Raw genomic sequence first — 19,973 nt, forward strand, 5'->3', positions numbered from 1 at the left:
GTGGGCGGGGCTGTTTTACTAAGTTTATCCACAGTATTGAATAGTAATGGGATTGTGTCTGTTGTTATAAATCAGAAAAGAGTAATGATTAGATTCAGCTTGCTGGACAGCATATTAGTACTTAAGCAGAGATTGCTTAACCTGCTTTTCTGGGAACAAGTTTAGACAACTGCTTAACACCTGTCATCTAAACTTGTAATAGAATGCTTGTTCAAGTTCAAAACATCCCATTTTAATGTTTGCAATCTATTTCTGAAAATGTGATTTTTCACCAACTTTAATACCTTCTTCCTAATCTAAAATGAATTGTTTTTATAGACATAAACCTTTAAAATTCAGCATAGATGAACTTAGTTCTTCCCAGATTCACTGCAGAATTAAAAACTACCCATGCTAACTATACAAAACTACAAATATCTCCACTCCATGTTTAGTGGGAAACTACAGGCAGTTCAGGTTCGGTCATGGTTCAGATGAGCAGTGAAGATAACGGGCTACAATACATAAAATAAAAATGGCTTATCTGTTTATTGTAAGAGTGTCACTGTGCACAAACTCCATTATTCAATATATGCCCTTGTTCTTTGGTCACAGCTTGAAACAGTTTCAGAACAGCAGCAATTTAGAATTAGAACAGCTAATTCTAAATAAATAAAATGAAAAAGATCCAAAAAGACAGGAGGAGCACATTTAACTTAAATAACAATCTGGTTATATGTTTTTCTTACAGCAATATGTCAGCTGGTGATCAGGAAGTTGTTGATTTCTTGCACGAAACCTCTGACTTGACAGTATTTAGTGAACTGTAAATTCATGCAGAAAAAGGGAAAAAAAAAACAGATGATGAAAACAGCTGAACATATTGATCGAATGAGTTGAGCCCTAAAAACAATTATAACTGCAGGATATCTTCTGTTTTATTTTCTAGTCCTGTTGTGAGGCTGGATTTTATCTCTGTTTGTGTTTTCTGGGCCAATAGCGCCATCTGGTGAATGTCAGAGGAACCTACAAATATTGACAGGTACTCTTCATACAGGATGTGGTTATGCAGCAAAAGTGAAAGTAAGACAGACCAGGAAACGTTTAAGACGTGTACGAGGCTGTAAGATTAGATTTTTTAAAAACATCGACTTCCTAACACAGAGAGAACCCCACTAAACCTCACTGAGGGATAATAAGCTGTCATTGTGCCATACAGGTAAGTGTAAAGAAGAAGAACGGAACAGAACAGTATTTTAAAAGGTAGGCTAGATTGAGAACAAGATACCACACTGTACAGGCCTGTCCCTTTGTTTTCACTTATCAATGTACAAAGACTAATTTTAAGAAAATACCTGTGATTATGTTCATGCCTCGGTGTTGTTTCATAACTTTAGTAGCTCACCTAATCCACTCTATTCAAGATTTAGGACTGTTTGAGTAACATCCCAGCCCGTCCCACAGGTCTCTGCTATATGAAATAAGTATTGATCTCTGTGTAAACATCATGGCAGAGCACTAGTTCCCGATCAGAACTGTAAAATGACCCACATTCATCGTTTTGATTTGACAATGATGTGTGCAAACCTGGTGCAAACTAGTTGTATTCATGGATATTTTATTAGACCGGTTGTAATTGTGTTACTTCCTGTACGGGCGGCTGCGTTTTATTTTGAAAGGAACAGTCGGATGTGATTAACCTTATATATATATATATATATATATATATATATATATATATATATATATATATATATATATATATATATATGTATATGTATATGTGATTAACTGACCGTAACGGAAACAAACTGACGGAGCTCACGGTCTTTAAGTAAAATTAAGACGGTCTATGAGGGATGAATGGGTCGTTTCTTCTTCCGTCTAAGAGAAAACAAAGTAAGTTTAGCTAGCTAAGTAACTTGTATATTTGTAAGTATTTTAAGTTACTTGTTAAAGTGATAAGTTAGCTAACTTTATGTTAACGTTAGCTAGCTAGCTAGTTGTTAGCAAAGTTAACATAACGTTAGCATAAAACTAGCTAAAGGTTGGAGTTTACTTTTTTATTTTGTAGTTATATTTTATTTTCTATCCAGCTCTAATCATATACTGTAAATATTAATATTAACAGTCTATGGCTCTAATGTTTGTTTAAAAACGTGTTTAGCAACAAAACAGTACAATTTATTAGACTGCAACAAACAACCGTTGAGTTGGCACATCAACGGTTGTTTACTTTTGTTTTATAAGGCCCTGATATGCTGTCTATTTATTTATTTATTATAACCTAGCTATATAGCTAATATTTGTATTGTGTACATGTATTGGGGTTAAGGGGTAATTAAAGTACTAGTTCCGCTAGGGTAAATATTGTACCATTCACGGGTTTGCGGCTGCAGGTGTGGTAAACATTTCCATGGTAACAGTGAGCTCCATCAATCAGAGACGTCGCTGTTACGTTTAGGATTGTGGGTAGTGTAGTACTTCTCCATGACATCGCAAATAAAACATGTTTTTCTTAAAACAAGGTTGATTTCATACGGACTTCTGGTGTTTACAGGAGTATAAACCTTCGTTTCACAATCTGGGAGCTCGTGGTCAGTCTATCTTTTTTTTTTAGATGTTTTGGGCCTTTTTTATAGGACAGCTGAAGACATGAAAAGGGAGAGAGGGGGCGTAATGGGAGTCGAACCCGCGGCCTGCTGCGTCGAGGAATGAACCTCCATATATGGGCGCGTGCTCTACCAGGTGAGCTACCCAGGCGCCCAGTCAGTCTATCTTGGATGGTTTAGACATGGTTAAAAGATTGAGCCTGGTCTGGTGATGGCCAGACTAACACTGTTGAGCTCTACTAGAGGTTCTTCTACCAAATAAATAAATACATACACACAGATAACATTTCATTTGTTATTGTCTTCTCTTCTTGTATACAAATACAAATGTTATGTTAAATATATAGTACGATGCCCTAATTACACCTAAAATCCTTTTTTCATTTCCCCAGTGTGGGATTATTAAAGTCTATCTGATCTTATCATGTTTAGTTACGTTGACAGAGACCCGTGTAATAAATAATGTTGTATATTTCTATTCTATAATTAAAAAGAACATTGGTATGTACTGTCTTATGTTTGGTTGATGTTAAATTATAGTTTTTTTTAGTTTTTTTTTTAGAGAGAATATTAACTTTGAATGACATATTTATGAAGTGAAGTTACTTTTTCAGCCTTGAGTAGTCCCTGTAGGTCTCATTCTCAGGCTGCAATGACTTCCTACCTTTAACTTATTTGATTACTTGATATAAATATTAGGGCTGTCAGACGATTATTTTTTTTAATCGCCATTAATCGCTGAATTTCTATAGTTAATCGCGAATAATGGCATGTTTTATCACGTGATTAAAATTCTATTATTTTGCATTTCAGAACTGTTTTTAAGTACATATTAACAATGGAAAGCAATTCTTACCAGTGTATCTTGATTGGGAATCAAATGAATGCAAAGAAAGTTACTTTATGAACTTGACTTTAAGATTTGTATTTGTTTATTATTTATTTACTGTAAACAAAAGAAGAACAAAGAAAAAAAAGAAGGGTACTAAACAACAGTCAGCAACTTGTTTATTGTTAAGGCCATGGTCAAAATTAAAGATTTAATAATAATGTAATAACTATAACAATAACTTATTTCACCAGTAAATTGCTGTTGAACGACAAAAACAACCACCAGATGGGAAAAGGGTATTTTACAATTACTGTGAATGCAGCACGAGGCTGCATGTTTTAAGTGAACGCACCGTCTGTGTTGTTTAATTCTGACAACGGCAGCTGCTGCGCTGCAGAGCAGACTGTTAGGTCCCGGTGTTGGAGTCCTCTACAGTGAAATACAGTCACACTTTACACTGTTTAACGTTAGCTGTCAGCATTTTAACCCTGTTTAATCCAGCTGCTAGCTAAAGGTAGGCTAATGTTACCGTTCTTATTCGGTCTCGTTACTACCGTTTAGGTCGGCACGTTTCGGTACCCAACCCTACTTACCAGAGTCAACATAGTGTGCAGTAACTTCTAAATCATTTTGATTACTCACTGACGTCCAGTGATCACCGGTTGATGAGACAGCGTTTGCACTTTGGTTTCAATAACAGGTCAGCGAGTAGCACTCTCCAAAATAGTGCTTTGCCTGAGCCCACTAGCATCAACCTGAGTCACGTTAACTGTACTATGCTTAGCTCGTAGGTGGTAGCTCAAGCTTGACTTGACTTGACTCGGCTTCACACAACGTGCATATGGCTTTCGACTTGTCTACGAGCCGTCCGGGAGTTTTGGAAAATAAAAAGCGCCATTCAGATTGTGTTGCTGCTGCATTTCTCCATCATGCCTGCAGCAGAAGGATGTGTTACGAGGAAGTATGGCAGCTTGATGATAAGTAAAGGTGCGGCAAAGGGTCAAAATAGTTGCCTGTTAGGCACGACGCGAAGCAGAGTGACGTGTAAAACAAATTAATAGCAGCATGCGATTAATGAGATTAAAGAAAAATTAACGCGTTATGCTCGGCCCTTAATTGCGTTGCGATTAACGCGTTAATGCTGACAGCCCTAATAAATATATATTTTCTTGTCATCAGGAAAGTCTGTTACCGAAGGCGCTGAACAGCTGATGGAGTCTATCATCAGAGACTTTGAGACCTCTGTGTAAGTGTCTCTCTCTCTGATATCCAGTCTGCACCTGTCTGTGTACGATGTAGTAAATAATTACTGCTTTTTTTCTGTCTCTTTTCTTTGTTAATTCAGTTTATAGTTTTTTGGATACTTTTGAGTTGGTTTTATTGTATGTTATAGTTTCATTTTTCATGCAAAATTATTCAATATAATGTGCCTCACTGAACTAACCTGTGTCTTTAGTTAAGATGCTATATTGAATAGTTAGTAGTCACCCACTGACAGAGTGCATTGTGGGTACAGACGGGCTTTTTTTTCTTGTTCTGCAGACAATATAAATATAGTTTTATATAATAGCTAATACATCACAAGCAGAATAATTGTTGTGATTCACATGTTATTGAGCCTTGTATTTTGTTTTCCAGATCACTGAAGTTGGGTCTGTGTGCAGAATATACAGAAGTAAGACCACATGGCTTCTACAACACGGTCTGCCTCAGATTACGTCAAGAATCACAGATCCCGCCTTGTGGGAAAATTAAAGAATCTCTCAGTGATTCTGGAGAACTTGAATCAGGAGAACTCGGATAAGAAACAAGTTTTAAGTGATGAGGAGGTCTGTGTAATAGAAGCAGAGAAAACTGACTACAATAAAACCAGAAGAATACTGGACTCAGTCATAAAAAAGGGGGCAGCAGCCTGCTATGAGTTCCTCAGGATTATTTACATGACGAGGAAGAGGACATTAGATCCTGACCTGTACCACTGGATCAGCTGCTTTCCTTTCAAGGAAGACCCACAAATGGATACAAGCTACTTACAAGGTATTTTAAAGCAGAATTCAGATTGATCCTTATTATTTATCTTTGATGTGCTGATCTTACATAATGCACTTTAATGTGTCTGTGTGTCTATTATTAATGTAAGGGCACAGCAGTTAATTCATGGTATATTTATTTATCCACTGTTGTTTCTGTTTTAGGCTCAAGGCCGTGCCACCGATATCAGGGAAAGTTGAAGTCAAAAGCACAAAAACTATCAGATAAGTTTTGGATGGCAAACAAAAATCTGTTTAAAGGAAACAACAAGTCTGATCTGTCGTACACATCACTTGTGTTGGACACACAAGGAAAGGATTCTCCATCTAAAATAAAGAAGTTAAAGAACAAGAAAAGCAAGATGAGTCGCAAGAAAAAGCTACGGACATACATCCCTGAGGACAAAGCAGACATTTCCCCCATTGATCTGCTGAAAACACATCAAAACATACTCCTGGTTGGTAAACCTGGAATTGGAAAGACAGCACTCGCTCATGAAATGTTAAAACTCTGGGCAGAAAGAGACAACGAGACGCTCGATTACATGTTTTACTTTGACATGAGAGAAACATCCGACATCAGGAAGGACACGAGCTTGGAGGATCTTCTCTTCAGTGTGTTCAGTGAACCAGATGAAGGCAAAGAAGAGGTCTTACAGGACATTAAGCAGAACTCTGACAATGTTACACTCATCTTTGATGGAGTCACAGATCTGTCTTCATCAGTGGTGAAGAGACTTGTAGAGAAGGACCTACTACCTGATGCTAAAGTCATCGTGACTTGCAGACAGGATGATGACGAAGAGTTTGTTTCTGAGGACTATCTCAGAGTGGAAGTGAAAGGCTTTAGTGAGCAGACTATAAAAACATACTTATTTGCAATGCTCGGTGAAGAACAGAAGAAGGTTTTGAGCAATGTGGAGTTGTTAACTCTGTGCCACGTCCCAATGTATGCACTGATGGTGGCTGTCTGCTTTTCATTTGAGACGCCAGAAGACTCTCCACAGCCATGCACCATTACTGAAATCTACATCAATATCGTTCGTTTTTGCCTTCAAATGAACAGCAGCAACACAAAAGAGAAAGATCTAAATCCCTTCATCAACTACAAGAGTAAGGAAATACTGTCTTTGGCTGAGGCTGCTTTTCATGCAACTGAAGGAAAAACTGTGAACTTGACAGAACATCCCTGTAAGGACAGCTGTGTCCTTGGCTTTCTGAAAGCACTTTTTATCAAAGTCGCCCACACTGAGACAAAAGCCACATGTGCATTTCTCCATTACACAATGCAGGAGTTTTTTGCAGCTCTGTGGCTCTTGAAGAATCCAGAAAAGATCAAGGAAGTTTTTCAGCAATGCCTCACTGAGGAGAAGAAACACATGAAACATCTGATCCCATTCATGTGTAGATTGTTGAATGAGAAGAGCCCCAGTTTGATGAATTGTCTGATTCTAGCTCAGGAGCTCAAGAATACATCTAAATGGTTCTTCAAGGAAATGATAACCACATTTTCCAACAGTGGGCTTAAGGTGGACATACTCTTCTTCTGCCAGTGTTTGTATGAGTCCCAGTGTCCTGAAGCATGCGCCCACCTTCTGGACAAACTGGGCTACCATCTTGATCTGAGTGGAGAGAGTCTCGATCCTTACCCTTGCTGTGCTGTGGCCTATGTGGTCACTCAGTCAAAGGAGAGGAAAATATCCCTGGACCTTGAGGACGTCACGGTGTCAGAACAAGGAATGACACGACTATTTGGATGCCTTGAAAATGTCCAATGGTATGACTAAGCATGCTTAGGTTACAGCATATCTAATTAAGTAGAATTAATTTGGTCTTTTTAATGTGTAACCAGCGCTGAATTTATTAATAAGATTTAATGAAGAGGACAAAGTAAAATGAACTCTGAAGGATAAGTAGGTGTGATGGGAAATATTCAGAAAGTAAAGTATGGTACTTCTGCTGTAGCTTTCCTCTGAAGCCATTTTATGATCCTTTACTGTTTCTCTATTCTGTTACTTCTATAATGAGGAAATGGTTTCTGATTATTCTTTAAATTATAGGTGTGACCCTCTGCCACAGCAGCTGTGGAGGATTTGTCTTCTCAGTGAAGGGCAGATGGACCCCATCAGCTTACTTGGCCTTGATGGAAATCGGCTGCACCTTCCAGTTGAGGGTAAAAGACAGCTGTTTGAAAGAGCAGTCAAAGTCATGCAGAAGATTACTACGAAGGTTAATGTCTGCCTCCACTGGGAAAGGAAAACTCCTGTCTGCCAGAGTCTGTGTGAGTCTCTCATTGAGGCTCTGCCTTACATCAGCTCACTCAGGTATGTAACTTTGTTTTTGTGTGATGCTGAGTCCACATCCTCTAAGTTTGATCCTTTTTTAAAACCTTCAATGTTGAATGAAAATCCTTCTTTTTTGGTGGTGAATTCTTCATGTGTAGATCTGCGTTAAGGTTGATAATCAGCCTTGAAACATAGCAGAAATAAGAGAGAAAAGTGAACTTTTATGTATTTCTTGTATTATTCATATTTGTAAGTTTTTTGAGACCCCCCAAACTCAAATTTGGGTTGCTTCTGGGGGAAATGGGGTCTGTTTTGGGGGGATAAAGTTGGAAGCTAGCAGAGTTTGCATGGCTTTGCAGTAATCAGGTGTAGGAGGTGTAGTACAGGGATTCAGGAATTATAAACTATTAATAAAGTTAATAATTGAACTTTTCAGAATCAGACAGGCCACATTGTGTCTTATGAATCTGAACTCTTTTTTTTCAACCCAGGTGGTTTCACTTTCTATTATACACTCTTTCACAAATTCTGGTGAAGATGAAGAATAATATATATTGCAATTGTACATCATAGCTGACATCAGCACGATGTTAACAATCTATTTGTTTACAACTGTATAGGTTTAAGTCTAACGTGTGTACAGTACATTCCCTGTTTGATGCATCTGTTTGTTATCATGCAGCTTCAGGAAGACCTACAGAGGTCCAGGATCTCAGAACCAGGAGCAAAGCCACGGGACACTGGAGAGAGAAGAAAAGCAGCTGTTACTGGATTTATGCCTGAAAGCTGCAATTCACGAAGGAGAACGCTTTCACAATGTAGTGAATATGCTCATCTCATTGTTTTCTGTTAGCACGGACTTACATAACATCCTTCTTGATTTTTATCATCATGTCAAGAGTGAAGGGTTTTCGGATGTCATTCCAAAACTCAGTCCACTTTTCCAGTCAGCTGCTGCAGTCTGGATCATAAACCTCTCAGAGAGAAAGAGCTCCATCCTCCTGGAAGTGCTGAAACTCCAATCAGAGAAGAAACAAGTGGAGCTGACAGGCTGCTCAGATGAAGAGAGTGAAGTGAGGAGTTTCCTACAGTGTCTGCCTTATATCTCACAGCTCGGGTAAGTCAGACAAATACTGTATATTTAATAATAATATGTTACTTCTTTAAGAAGAGGTTTGACAAAAATCCTTCTTAATAATCACCTGGGTTTAAATGTTAATTGACGGCCATTTACAAATGAACATAATGTAGAAACAGATGAATTAAATGTCTCAGTTCAGTAATTATTTAGTATCACAGTCTTCTGTCTTTATGAGAATAATGAGATGATATGAATAATAATAACAACAATGTAGCTCTGAGACAACAACAAAGTCCTGATAATACTTTCTTATACAGGAAATAAAAACACATCATACAGAACTGAAACACCTGCAGTTAAAACTGATATTGGCTTTTTGTAAATCTCAGCATCTTAAAAATAACAAATAGAAACATTAAAACTAAATATTTTTGTACATATAAAATAATTAACATATCTTTCAACCAAAGAAAATGTAAATAAATTCTCCATTTCTCTTCCTTTTTATGTGAAGACTGAGTGAAGTTGACTGACTGTGATGAAACTTGTACCAACTGTTGAGAGAGCAGCACATTAAGATTTCAGACATCTATGAATCATCATTTAGAGTCACCAGAGACAGATGTAGTGAACAACAACTGGTATTTACACGGCTGTCAGCTCAGGAGCAAAGAGAAGCATTGCATCATGGGATTTTCTCTAACTATTGTACATGATATGGACTCTAGATGTTGTTGTTCCACTGTGTATATTTATATAATGTAAATATATTTAATATTTAAACTCCTACACAAAGTCAAATTCCATAAAGTGAAGAAAACCAGGAGGAAACCAATCAGCAGAGATTTCAGACTCAGGATCAGTGTTTGTGTTGTGAGTCAGTAAAAGTCCTAAAATGATGTTCTGCTCTGATGAAAGATGTGTGTAACTCTTGTGTTGTCCTCCAGGGTCAAAATTAACACTTTTTAGAAACTGTTTTTAACTTTTTGTTACTTTTTACAACGTTTTTGTCACTTTCTCCCCATTACCACCAGTATATTCACCACTAGAACCAACGTATTAACACTAGTTGAACAATCATTTTAGGATTTCATGGTCAATAAACCTCATTTATATGAAATTATCTCATTTTTGTGTTAGAAAAAGCAGAAATTATGAATGATTTTGACTAACAGTTAAGATCAGAGAAACGAAGGTAATGGATAATCACAGACGTGTCAAAGTTTAGTCAGGATAACGCTATAAAATGTAATAAAACACCCAAAACTCAATGAAAGTAGAGATCTGATCCTTAATTTCACTTGTGAAGAGAGTTTTATGGAACCATCCACGTTATTTTGGGGCAATTTGGTTGAAAGAAACCCAAATTTCTGATATAGAAATTTTAAAAACGGGTCAAATTTGACCCGAGGACAACAAGAGGGTTAAAGTTTAATTAGATTAATTATTTTATACAGAACAGACATGTTCAAGATGGAGTCCATCAGTAGTTTGTTGTTGTATTTATGCAGCTGAGATCAAATCATCACAAAATGTTTCCTTTTATTATTTCAGTGTTTCTCAGCGGTCAGATCTTTCTAAAGGAATCAGGATCTTTGTGAATCTGTTCTGTGCAGCAGCAGAGAGAGAACAGCAGACAGGAGAGAAGACACTGGAGCTGTTATCATCAGTGTGCAGATATGAAAAACTCCCTCTCAAACAGAAATGGTGTGATTTCCTGCTGGACCTGTACTCAAATGATCCTGAAACAGGTCTGAGTCTCCTTCCATCATTACAGTCAGTTTTCCAGTCAGCTGCTGCAGTCTGGATCATAAACCTCTCAGAGAGAAAGAGCTCCATCCTCCTGGAAGTGCTGAAACTCCAATCAGAGAAGAAACAAGTGGAGCTGAGAGGCTGCTCAGATGAAGAGAGTGAAGTGAGGAGTTTCCTACAGTGTCTGCCTTATATCTCACAGCTCAGGTAAGTCAGACAAATACTGTATATTTAATAATAATATGTTGCTTCTTTAAGAAGAGGTTTGTCAAAAATCCATCTTAATAATCACCTGGGTTTAAATGTTAATTGACGGCCATTTACAAATGAACATAATGTAGAAACAGATGAATTAAATGTCTCAGTTCAGTAAGTATTTAGTATCACAGTCTTCTGTCTTTATGAGAATAATGAGATGATATGAATAATAATAACAACAATGTAGCTCTGAGACAACAACAAAGTCCTGATAATACTTTCTTATACAGGAAATAAAAACACATCATACAGAACTGAAACACCTGCAGTTAAAACTGATATTGGCTTTTTGGAAATCTCAGCATCTTAAAAATAACAAATAGAAACATTAAAACTAAATATTTTTGTACAGATAAAATAAGTAACATCTCTTTCAACCAAAGAAAATGTAAATAAATTCTCCATTTCTCTTCCTTTTTATGTGAAGACTGAGTGAAGTTGACTGACTGTGATGAAACTTGTACCAACTGTTGAGAGAGCAGCACATTAAGATTTCAGACATCTATGAATCATCATTTAGAGTCACCAGAGACAGATGTAGTGAACAACAACTGGTATTTACACGGCTGTCAGCTCAGGAGCAAAGAGAAGCATTGCATCATGGGATTTTCTGTAACTATTGTACATGATATGGACTCTAGATGTTGTTGTTCCACTGTGTATATTTATATAATGTAAATATATTTAATATTTAAACTCCTACACAAAGTCAAATTCCATAAAGTGAAGAAAACCAGGAGGAAACCAATCAGCAGAGATTTCAGACTCAGGATCAGTGTTTGTGTTGTGAGTCAGTAAAAGTCCTAAAATGATGTTCTGCTCTGATGAAAGATGTGTGTAACTCTTGTGTTGTCCTCCAGGGTCAAAATTAACACTTTTTAGACACTGTTTTTAACTTTTTGTTGCTTTTTACAACGTTTTTGTCACTTTCTCCCCATTACCACCAGTATATTCACCACTAGAACCAACGTATTAACACTAGTTGAACAATCATTTTTAGAATTCATGGTCATTAAACCTCATTTATATGAAGTTATCTCATTTTTGTGTTAGAAAAAAGCAGAAATTATGAATGATTTTGACAGTTAAGATCAGAGAAACAAAGGTAATGGATAATCACAGACATGTCAAAGTTTAGTCAGGATAACACTATAAAATGTAATAAAACACCCAAAATTCAATGAAAGTAGAGATCTGATCCTTAGTTTCACTTGTGAAGAGAGTTTTATGGAACCATCCACATTATTTTGGGGCAATTTGGGCAAATTTCTGATATGGAAACTTTAAAAACGGGTCAAATTTGACCCGAGGACAACAGGAGGGTTAAAGTTTAATTAGATTAATTATTTTATACAGAACAGACATGTTCAAGATGGAGTCCATCAGTAGTTTGTTGTTGTATTTATGCAGCTGAGATCAAATCATCACAAAATGTTTCCTTTTATTATTTCAGTGTTTCTCGGTGGTCAGATCTTTCTAAAGGAATCAGGTTCTTTGTGAATCTGTTCTGTGCAGCAGCAGAGAGAGAACAGCAGACAGGAGAGAAGACACTGGAGCTGTTATCATCAGTGTGCAGATATCAAACATTCCCTTTAAAATATGAGGAGGATTATGATGATGTCGACTTAAATGAATATCAGAGTAATTTCCTGCTGGATCTGTACTCCCACCTGAAGGACTATGAGACTAAAACAGGTCTGAGTCTCCTTCCATCATTACAGTCAGTTTTCCAGTCAGCTCCTGCAGTCTGGATCATAAACCTCTCAGAGAGAAAGAGCTCCATCCTCCTGGAAGTGCTGAAACTCCAATCAGAGAAGAAACAAGTGGAGCTGACAGGCTGCTCAGATGAAGAGAGTGAAGTGAGGAGTTTCCTACAGTGTCTGCCTTATATCTCACAGCTCAGGTAAGTCAGACAAATACTGTATATTTAATAATAATATGTTGCTTCTTTAAGAAGAGGTTTGTCAAAAATCCATCTTAATAATCACCTGGGTTTAAATGTTAATTGACGGCCATTTACAAATGAACATAATGTAGAAACAGATGAATTAAATGTCTCAGTTCAGTAATTATTTAGTATCACAGTCTTCTGTCTTCATGAGAATAATGAGATGATATGAATAATAATAACAACAATGTAGCTCTGAGACAACAACAAAGTCCTGATAATACTTTCTTATACAGGAAATAAAAACACATCATACAGAACTGAAACACCTGCAGTTAAAACTGATATTGGCTTTTTGGAAATCTCAGCATCTTAAAAATATTAAATAGAAACATTAAAACTAAATATTTTTGTAGAGATAAAATAAGTAACATCTCTTTCAACCAAAGAAAATGTAAATAAATTCTCATTTCTCTTCCTTTTTATGTGAAGACTGAGTGAAGTTGACTGACTGTGATGAAACTTGTACCAACTGTTGAGAGAGCAGCACATTAAGATTTCAGACATCTATGAATCATCATTTAGAGTCACCAGAGACAGATGTAGTGAACAACAACTGGTATTTACACGGCTGTCAGCTCATGAGCACAGAGAAGCATTGCATCATGGGACTTTCTCTAACTATTGTACATGATATGGACTCTAGATGTTGTTGTTCCACTGTGTATATTTATATAATGTAAATATATTTAACATTAAAACTCATACACAAAGTATAATTCCATAAAGTGAACAATTGAATTTTGATTTTATACAGGACACACTTGTACAAGATGGAGTACTTTTCCAAAAGGCCTACCCCACATTGATACACTCTCCATCAAAATAATGGATTGATTGCTTTATTTTAATTTTTCTATCTCAATATTTTAAATGTGTTTGTTTTAATATTTGCCTTTTTAACTGTAATTTTGCTTGTTTTAACTGTAAAGTGACCTTGAGTGCTGTGAAAGGCGCCCATAAATAAAATGTATTATTATTATTATTACATCAGTAGTTTGTTGTTGTATTTATGCAGCTGAGATCAAATCATCACAAAATGTTTCCTTTTATTATTTCAGTGTTCCTCGGTGGTCAGATCGTTCTAAAGGAATCAGGTTCTTTGTGAATCTGTTCTGTGCAGCAGCAGAGAGAGAACAGCAGACAGGAGAGAAGACACTGGAGCTGTTATCATCAGTGTGCAGATACAAAACATTCCCTATAAAAGACTGGGATTTTAATGAATATCGGAGTTATTTCCTGTTGGATCTGTGCTCCCACCTGAAGGACTATGAGACTAAAACAGGTCTGAGTCTCCTTCCATCATTACAGTCAGTTTTCCAGTCAGCTGCTGCAGTCTGGATCATAAACCTCTCAGAGAGAAAGAGCTCCATCCTCCTGGAAGTGCTGAAACTCCAATCAGAGAAGAAACAAGTGGAGCTGACAGGCTGCTCAGATGAAGAGAGTGAAGTGAGGAGTTTCCTACAGTGTCTGCCTTATATCTCACAGCTCAGGTAAGTCAGACAAATACTGTATATTTAATAATAATATGTTGCTTCTTTAAGAAGAGATTTGTCAAAAATCCATCTTAATAATCACCTGGGTTTAAATGTTAATTGACGGCCATTTACAAATGAACATAATGTAGAAACAGATGAATTAAATGTCTCAGTTCAGTAATTATTTAGTATCACAGTCTTCTGTCTTTATGAGAATAATGAGATGATATGAATAATAATAACAACAATGTAGCTCTGAGACAACAACAAAGTCCTGATAATACTTTCTTATACAGGAAATAAAAACACATCATACAGAACTGAAACACCTGCAGTTAAAACTGATATTGGCTTTTTATTAAATCTTAAAAATAACAAATAGAAACATTAAAACTAAATATTTTTGTAGAGATAAAATAAGTAACATCTCTTTCAACCAACGAAAATGTAAATAAATTCTCCATTTCTCTTCCTTTTTATGTGAAGACTGAGTGAAGTTGACTGACTGTGATGAAACTTGTACCAACTGTTGAGAGAGCAGCACATTAAGATTTCAGACATCTATGAATCATCATTTAGAGTCACCAGAGACAGATGTAGTGAACAACAACTGGTATTTACACGGCTGTCAGCTCAGGAGCAAAGAGAAGCATTGCATCATGGGACTTTCTGTAACTATTGCGCATGATATGGACTCTAGATGTTGTTGTTCCACTGTGTATATTTATATAATGTAAATATATTTAATATATTAGATTATTATTAGATTAATCATTTTATACAGAACAGACATGTTCAAGATGGAGTCCACCAGTAGTTTGTTGTTGTATTTATGCAGCTGAGATCAAATCATCACAAAATGTTTCCTTTTATTATTTCAGTGTTTCTCGGCGGTCAGATCATTCAGAAGAAATCAGGTTCTTTGTGAATCTGTTCTGTGCAGCAGCAGAGAGAGAACATCAGAAAGGAAAGAAGACACTGGAGCTGTTATCATCAGTGTGCAGATATGAAAAACTCCCTCTCAAACAGAAATGGTGTGATTTCCTGCTGGACCTGTACTCAAATGATCCTGAAACAGGTCTGAGTCTCCTTCCATCATTACAGTCAGTTTTCAAGTCAGCTCCTGCAGTCTGGATCATAGACCTCTCAGAGAGAAAGAGCTCCATCCTCCTGGAAGTGCTGAAACTCCAATCAGAGAAGAAACAAGTGGAGCTGACAGACTGCTCAGATGAAGAGAGTGAAGTGAGGACTTTCCTACAGTGTCTGCCTTATATCTCACAGCTCAGGTAAATAAAACATGTTTGTGATTTTTCCAGATTAATCTAGATTGCTGGAATTTCTGATTTGATAACACGACCTACGTGAAGTGTGATGTTTTAGTAACCTAGGAGAGTGATTGGCTTCTCTTCAATCAGATGTTGCTGTCCACAAACTATCACACTCCGGCCAAAATGGATCGTTTTAGTACAACCCAGCATACGCCGGTAACCGAGACCACTGCAGAATATCAAAACATTGTTGACAATCGCTTAACTTAGCTGCAGTTGTACCGATTGAGGGATGAATCATGGCTTTTAAAAAACCTTCTGGCAGGGTTTTCCTTGCCATTATACGGCATTTAGGCACAGCTTGACAACAAGGTGCTGTCCATTTTACTGTCTATGCTTTTTTGTAGCTGGATATATAATTTGTTTTGTGTAAATATTAATGTGAATAACGTTAGTGATAGTGACATGCTTGCTACAGTTGCATTTCTAGTGATGAATCGGCGAAAACACGTTTTATTTCTCTGATTCACGGCTTTGTTCTAACGCCGCTGGGCGCTCTCTCTCTCTTCAGTCACTCTCTATCTCGCACGACCATATAACGTTACTGTGCTTTCGGCAGACTTGAACAGCTGAGTTGCAGCGACACCATCAGCTGGTTTGAGTCGAGCTGAGACGGGCCGGTTGAGGATTTTAAAATGAATGCGCTGTTGATATCTTCTATAACAGACGCGATGGCAGAATCTACACATCTGAATTTTCCGAATTCAACCCAAGCGCTCTTTGGTGATGTGGTTGATTACGTTTCTGTTGATCATCTGTCCATCATCGTATAAAGCCCGCCCTGACAGTTTGATTGGTCCGAACAGCTCTGGTTCGAGCATAGTTGCTCCACAACGGTACAAGTCCAGACCGAACTTTCCGACCTCAAATGTTGTGGGTGGGGCTAAGTTCGGCTGGCATCCAGGCTACGTATAATATGAAACATAACTGGAAATTAAAATAACTTGTCTTTATGAAGGTCACTGTCTGATCAAACCAGTAAAGCAGAGTGGGAGTGCACAGCTTTTTATTTGAAATATTTAACGGCAACAATTTGAAACATGTTACAGCCTTCTGCGTGTATGAGAATAATATGAACAATGTAGCTCTGAGACAACAACAGTGTTCTGCTAATACCTCCTCATCTATCTATAAAAGGAAGGAGTCTCTGTCCGTCTGTCCACATACATGATCGGTCTGTCCGGCTGTCGGTCTCGCTCATATGGCGACTCGCATCCGTGAAATATGTCACACACAGCATCTTGTTGGCCACCATCGGTCTGTCCGATCCGCATGTGCAAAAGAACAAAAATTAAGAATTTAGACACAGTATACTCAGGGGTGTGATTCTTCCGGATAATTCCGGAAATCCGGTTTTTCTGACCTGAAAATGAAGCTCTCGTAAATCATGCAAATCCGCTTTTGGGGGGGGGGTGTCGCAAGGCACAGGTCGGGGGTATTGGTAAACATAATGACCGGTCACTGCTGTCAACGTTTTTTGTGCCTCTGACTCATGTCTTCATATCACTCCGCAAGTGGTCCATTAATTTGTCACGATGTAACTTCATTCAAAGCAGAGCTCCACCAAAGAGCCTGCAATCGTTGCGGAAGGTTATTTGAATAAGAATTTTGGACGTGTGGGGGCGAACTGTCTTCTTAGCTGAAGCCGAGAACTGGACAATATTTTTATTTTATGTTGGCAATGCAAGCTGAAGCGACGTAGCAGATGACGTTGAGAAGTTGCAGTGAGGAATATTTTAGGAGCACCATTTTCGGCAGTGCAGAAAGGTAGTGGCCCACACTAGTTAGTGTTGAGCCGGGAAACATGGCTAAAAGAGCTCTACAGCGAAAAGATGTGATGGGCGAGCCGTCAGTCGGTCGAAGCTAACAGAAGCTAGCTGGCGTAAGCTGACAGCTGACCAACGCTACCAAGTGATCGGCGGAGACAGGGAGTACATGTATTTGAAAGAGTCCGGCAGTTGTGGTAGACAAAGGTTCAGTCGGGAGATTGGATGGAGAGTCCACTGAAGTCCACTGCGGTCTGAAGGGCTAATTCTCGCTAGATCACTAGCTAGTCAGGAGGTTGACAGCTAACGTTAGCCAGCTGAAGCTAACAGTCGATCGATGGTGAGTAACGTACGTTACCCAGGCTGGCAGCAGCACAGAGTCCAGAGTTGATAAGTGTGTGTGTGTGTGTGTGGGGGGGGGGGGGGGGGAGAAAGGTGTTGAGAATGACCAACACCTAATCTTAAACTTAGTGTAGCTACTTAATTTGCTACGACCCGATCAGAGGTTACTTAAATTGAGACGTTCAGTCAAAATCAATCATGTCACCTTCAAACGGGATCTCTGTTTGCAGGGTTCAGGCTGGACCCTCCCGGTGATCATGCTGCTCTGGGGGACCGGCTGTACAGTGAGAAGCCGCTGCTGACCGGCGCAGAGCTCTGCCGGAACTCCGACTGCTGTCTGTCCACGCTGCCGTCTGACGGCATCAGTATTAAATTGAGACAGTTTTATTAGCGGTTAAAAACATCTCGCGTTAAATAGTAGTCTAATTCGGTACAGTTGGTTTTAACGCCTGATGCAAAGTGTAGGCCTATAGGAGTACACATGAAAACCCTGAACAAGCAGCGTCGCTCTACTCTGTCTTTCTGCTGTGCCCCATTCACGTAGTAGTTTTACACTATGTAGATTATTAATCGCAATTAATCCGCGGTTCACATGTATGTATGAACTATGGTGGTCCGTTACACTCTAGGCTGTATTCAACATCACTGATTAAGTAGCCTAAGTCAATCCTACAAACAACTGGACTTTAGGGTCAAGTGTTGTTGTATCCGGCCCATGTCCTGGATGTGAAAGCCTCCTTACTGGACTACTGAATATAATAATATTCCATTATATTTTGTATTTTGAATTGTTACCTGCCACCAGAATTTTGTGATTTCCTTGCAATAAATATTGACATTTTTACCATAAATTGGTGCCTAAAAATGTATCAGAATGCAGGAATTGAAGTCTTTTACCCTCAAAATTTTCTGGGGGAGGACCCCCAGACCCCCTCCCCCCCTGCTTTGTGTGTTCCCGCAAAGACAAATTCTGAGCAAGGAAAAACCCTGAAGTATAATCACAGACAGCCATAAAAAACATTTAAATTGCAGAGTTAGAGTTATAACTTAATATGTACAGTGTCAACAGAGAGAAACACGGACAGTTGAACAGACAGTGACAACATACATACTACATACCTACATACTGTAGAGAATGACAGTAACAGCATACAAACGGCATAAATAAAAATTTGTTATAAACGTGTGCTCTTTAAAAAGTAGAAAGCATTGTTTGCCAGTTACATTAAATGTTTAAAAATCCGTAAATGTCCGTGGGTGGGGCTGCATGGGCGTGGTAATGTGGGCTGGTGTGGGTGTGGGTGTGTGTGTGGGTGTGGTAGTGGTAGTAAGGAGAGAGAATAGGAGAAGGAAGTTTGTGTGAGGTGGACCTGGTCACCACAGACCCAAATCTTCTCAGCTGTTGCTACTGTCATATGCTGCACTGTCTCTTCATGTAGCACATTATTTATATTATAACAAGGTAATGGAATGTGTAATCAAGTGATGACTGATTAACAGTAATGTAAATGCTAAATGCCCTAATGCCTACATATCATGTAAGACTCAATTTCTCCATTTCTTTGCACAAAACTCTCCAGAAAGTGCCATTTAATGGTTTATTTTTTTTTTTTAAATGAGGGGGGGGAGGGGGCTGTCGCAGCGTCATGGGTGCGCCGTATATTTTCCTGCTTTTTTGTCCTTTGCCAATCACACCTATGATACTGTTATTGCTTAACATACTTTTTTTTTTTTTTTATTGGTTTTCAGAATCTTACAGATCTGTGCAATGCAAATAACCATTTTTCTTTTAAAGGTGGAAAAAACGAGACAAAAAATTATAGTGAAAAAACTGAGAAAATAAATCACAAAATAGATGAATATACACATAGACACATATACATACATGTGCATTCATTAATAAATACATTATAATCAATAATAATAAAAAAAATAAATAATAATAATAATAATATTAGTTGCTTACCAGTTCAATATGAAAGGATTAATTGAGGCGAATAAAATAAATAAATATCTGAATACAGTTATGATGACAATGACTAGGGACTAATAGTCGCATGAGGAGATTTAAAGCTTAGATTCAGCATAGGTTATGAAAGGACGCCATATTTTCTCAAATTTAAAGGCAGAGCCTTGCAGTATTAATCCTAATTTCTCCAGTTTCAAGTGCTGCATTACATCTCTTAGCCAGACAATATAACAGGGAGGCTGTGGGTTTTTCCAGTTAAGAAGAACCAATCTTCGTGCTAATAACATTATAAAGGCTGCCACCGTAACGTTAG

General features: G+C 37.9%; 1 protein-coding gene across 1 annotated transcript in view; it reads left to right on the forward strand.

Annotated features, from left to right (window-relative positions):
- The first annotated feature begins 1,043 nt into the window (after window positions 1–1,043).
- The window catches only part of LOC116044851, a 37,151-nt gene continuing 18,221 nt past the window's right edge, over window positions 1,044–19,973 (forward strand). The window contains exons 1-9 of the mRNA XM_031292402.2: window positions 1,044–1,198; window positions 4,603–4,669; window positions 5,062–5,460; window positions 5,619–7,230; window positions 7,514–7,777; window positions 8,421–8,855; window positions 12,283–12,732; window positions 13,839–14,270; window positions 15,137–15,333. Coding sequence (XP_031148262.2) covers window positions 5,109–5,460; window positions 5,619–7,230; window positions 7,514–7,777; window positions 8,421–8,855; window positions 12,283–12,732; window positions 13,839–14,270; window positions 15,137–15,333 — 3,742 coding nt within the window. The 5' untranslated portion in view covers window positions 1,044–1,198; window positions 4,603–4,669; window positions 5,062–5,108. The remainder of the gene's footprint in view (window positions 1,199–4,602; window positions 4,670–5,061; window positions 5,461–5,618; window positions 7,231–7,513; window positions 7,778–8,420; window positions 8,856–12,282; window positions 12,733–13,838; window positions 14,271–15,136; window positions 15,334–19,973) is intronic.

The sequence above is a fragment of the Sander lucioperca genome, chromosome 24 (assembly GCF_008315115.2).
Source record: "Sander lucioperca isolate FBNREF2018 chromosome 24, SLUC_FBN_1.2, whole genome shotgun sequence".
In the NCBI taxonomy this organism is placed as follows: Eukaryota; Metazoa; Chordata; class Actinopteri; order Perciformes; family Percidae; genus Sander; species Sander lucioperca.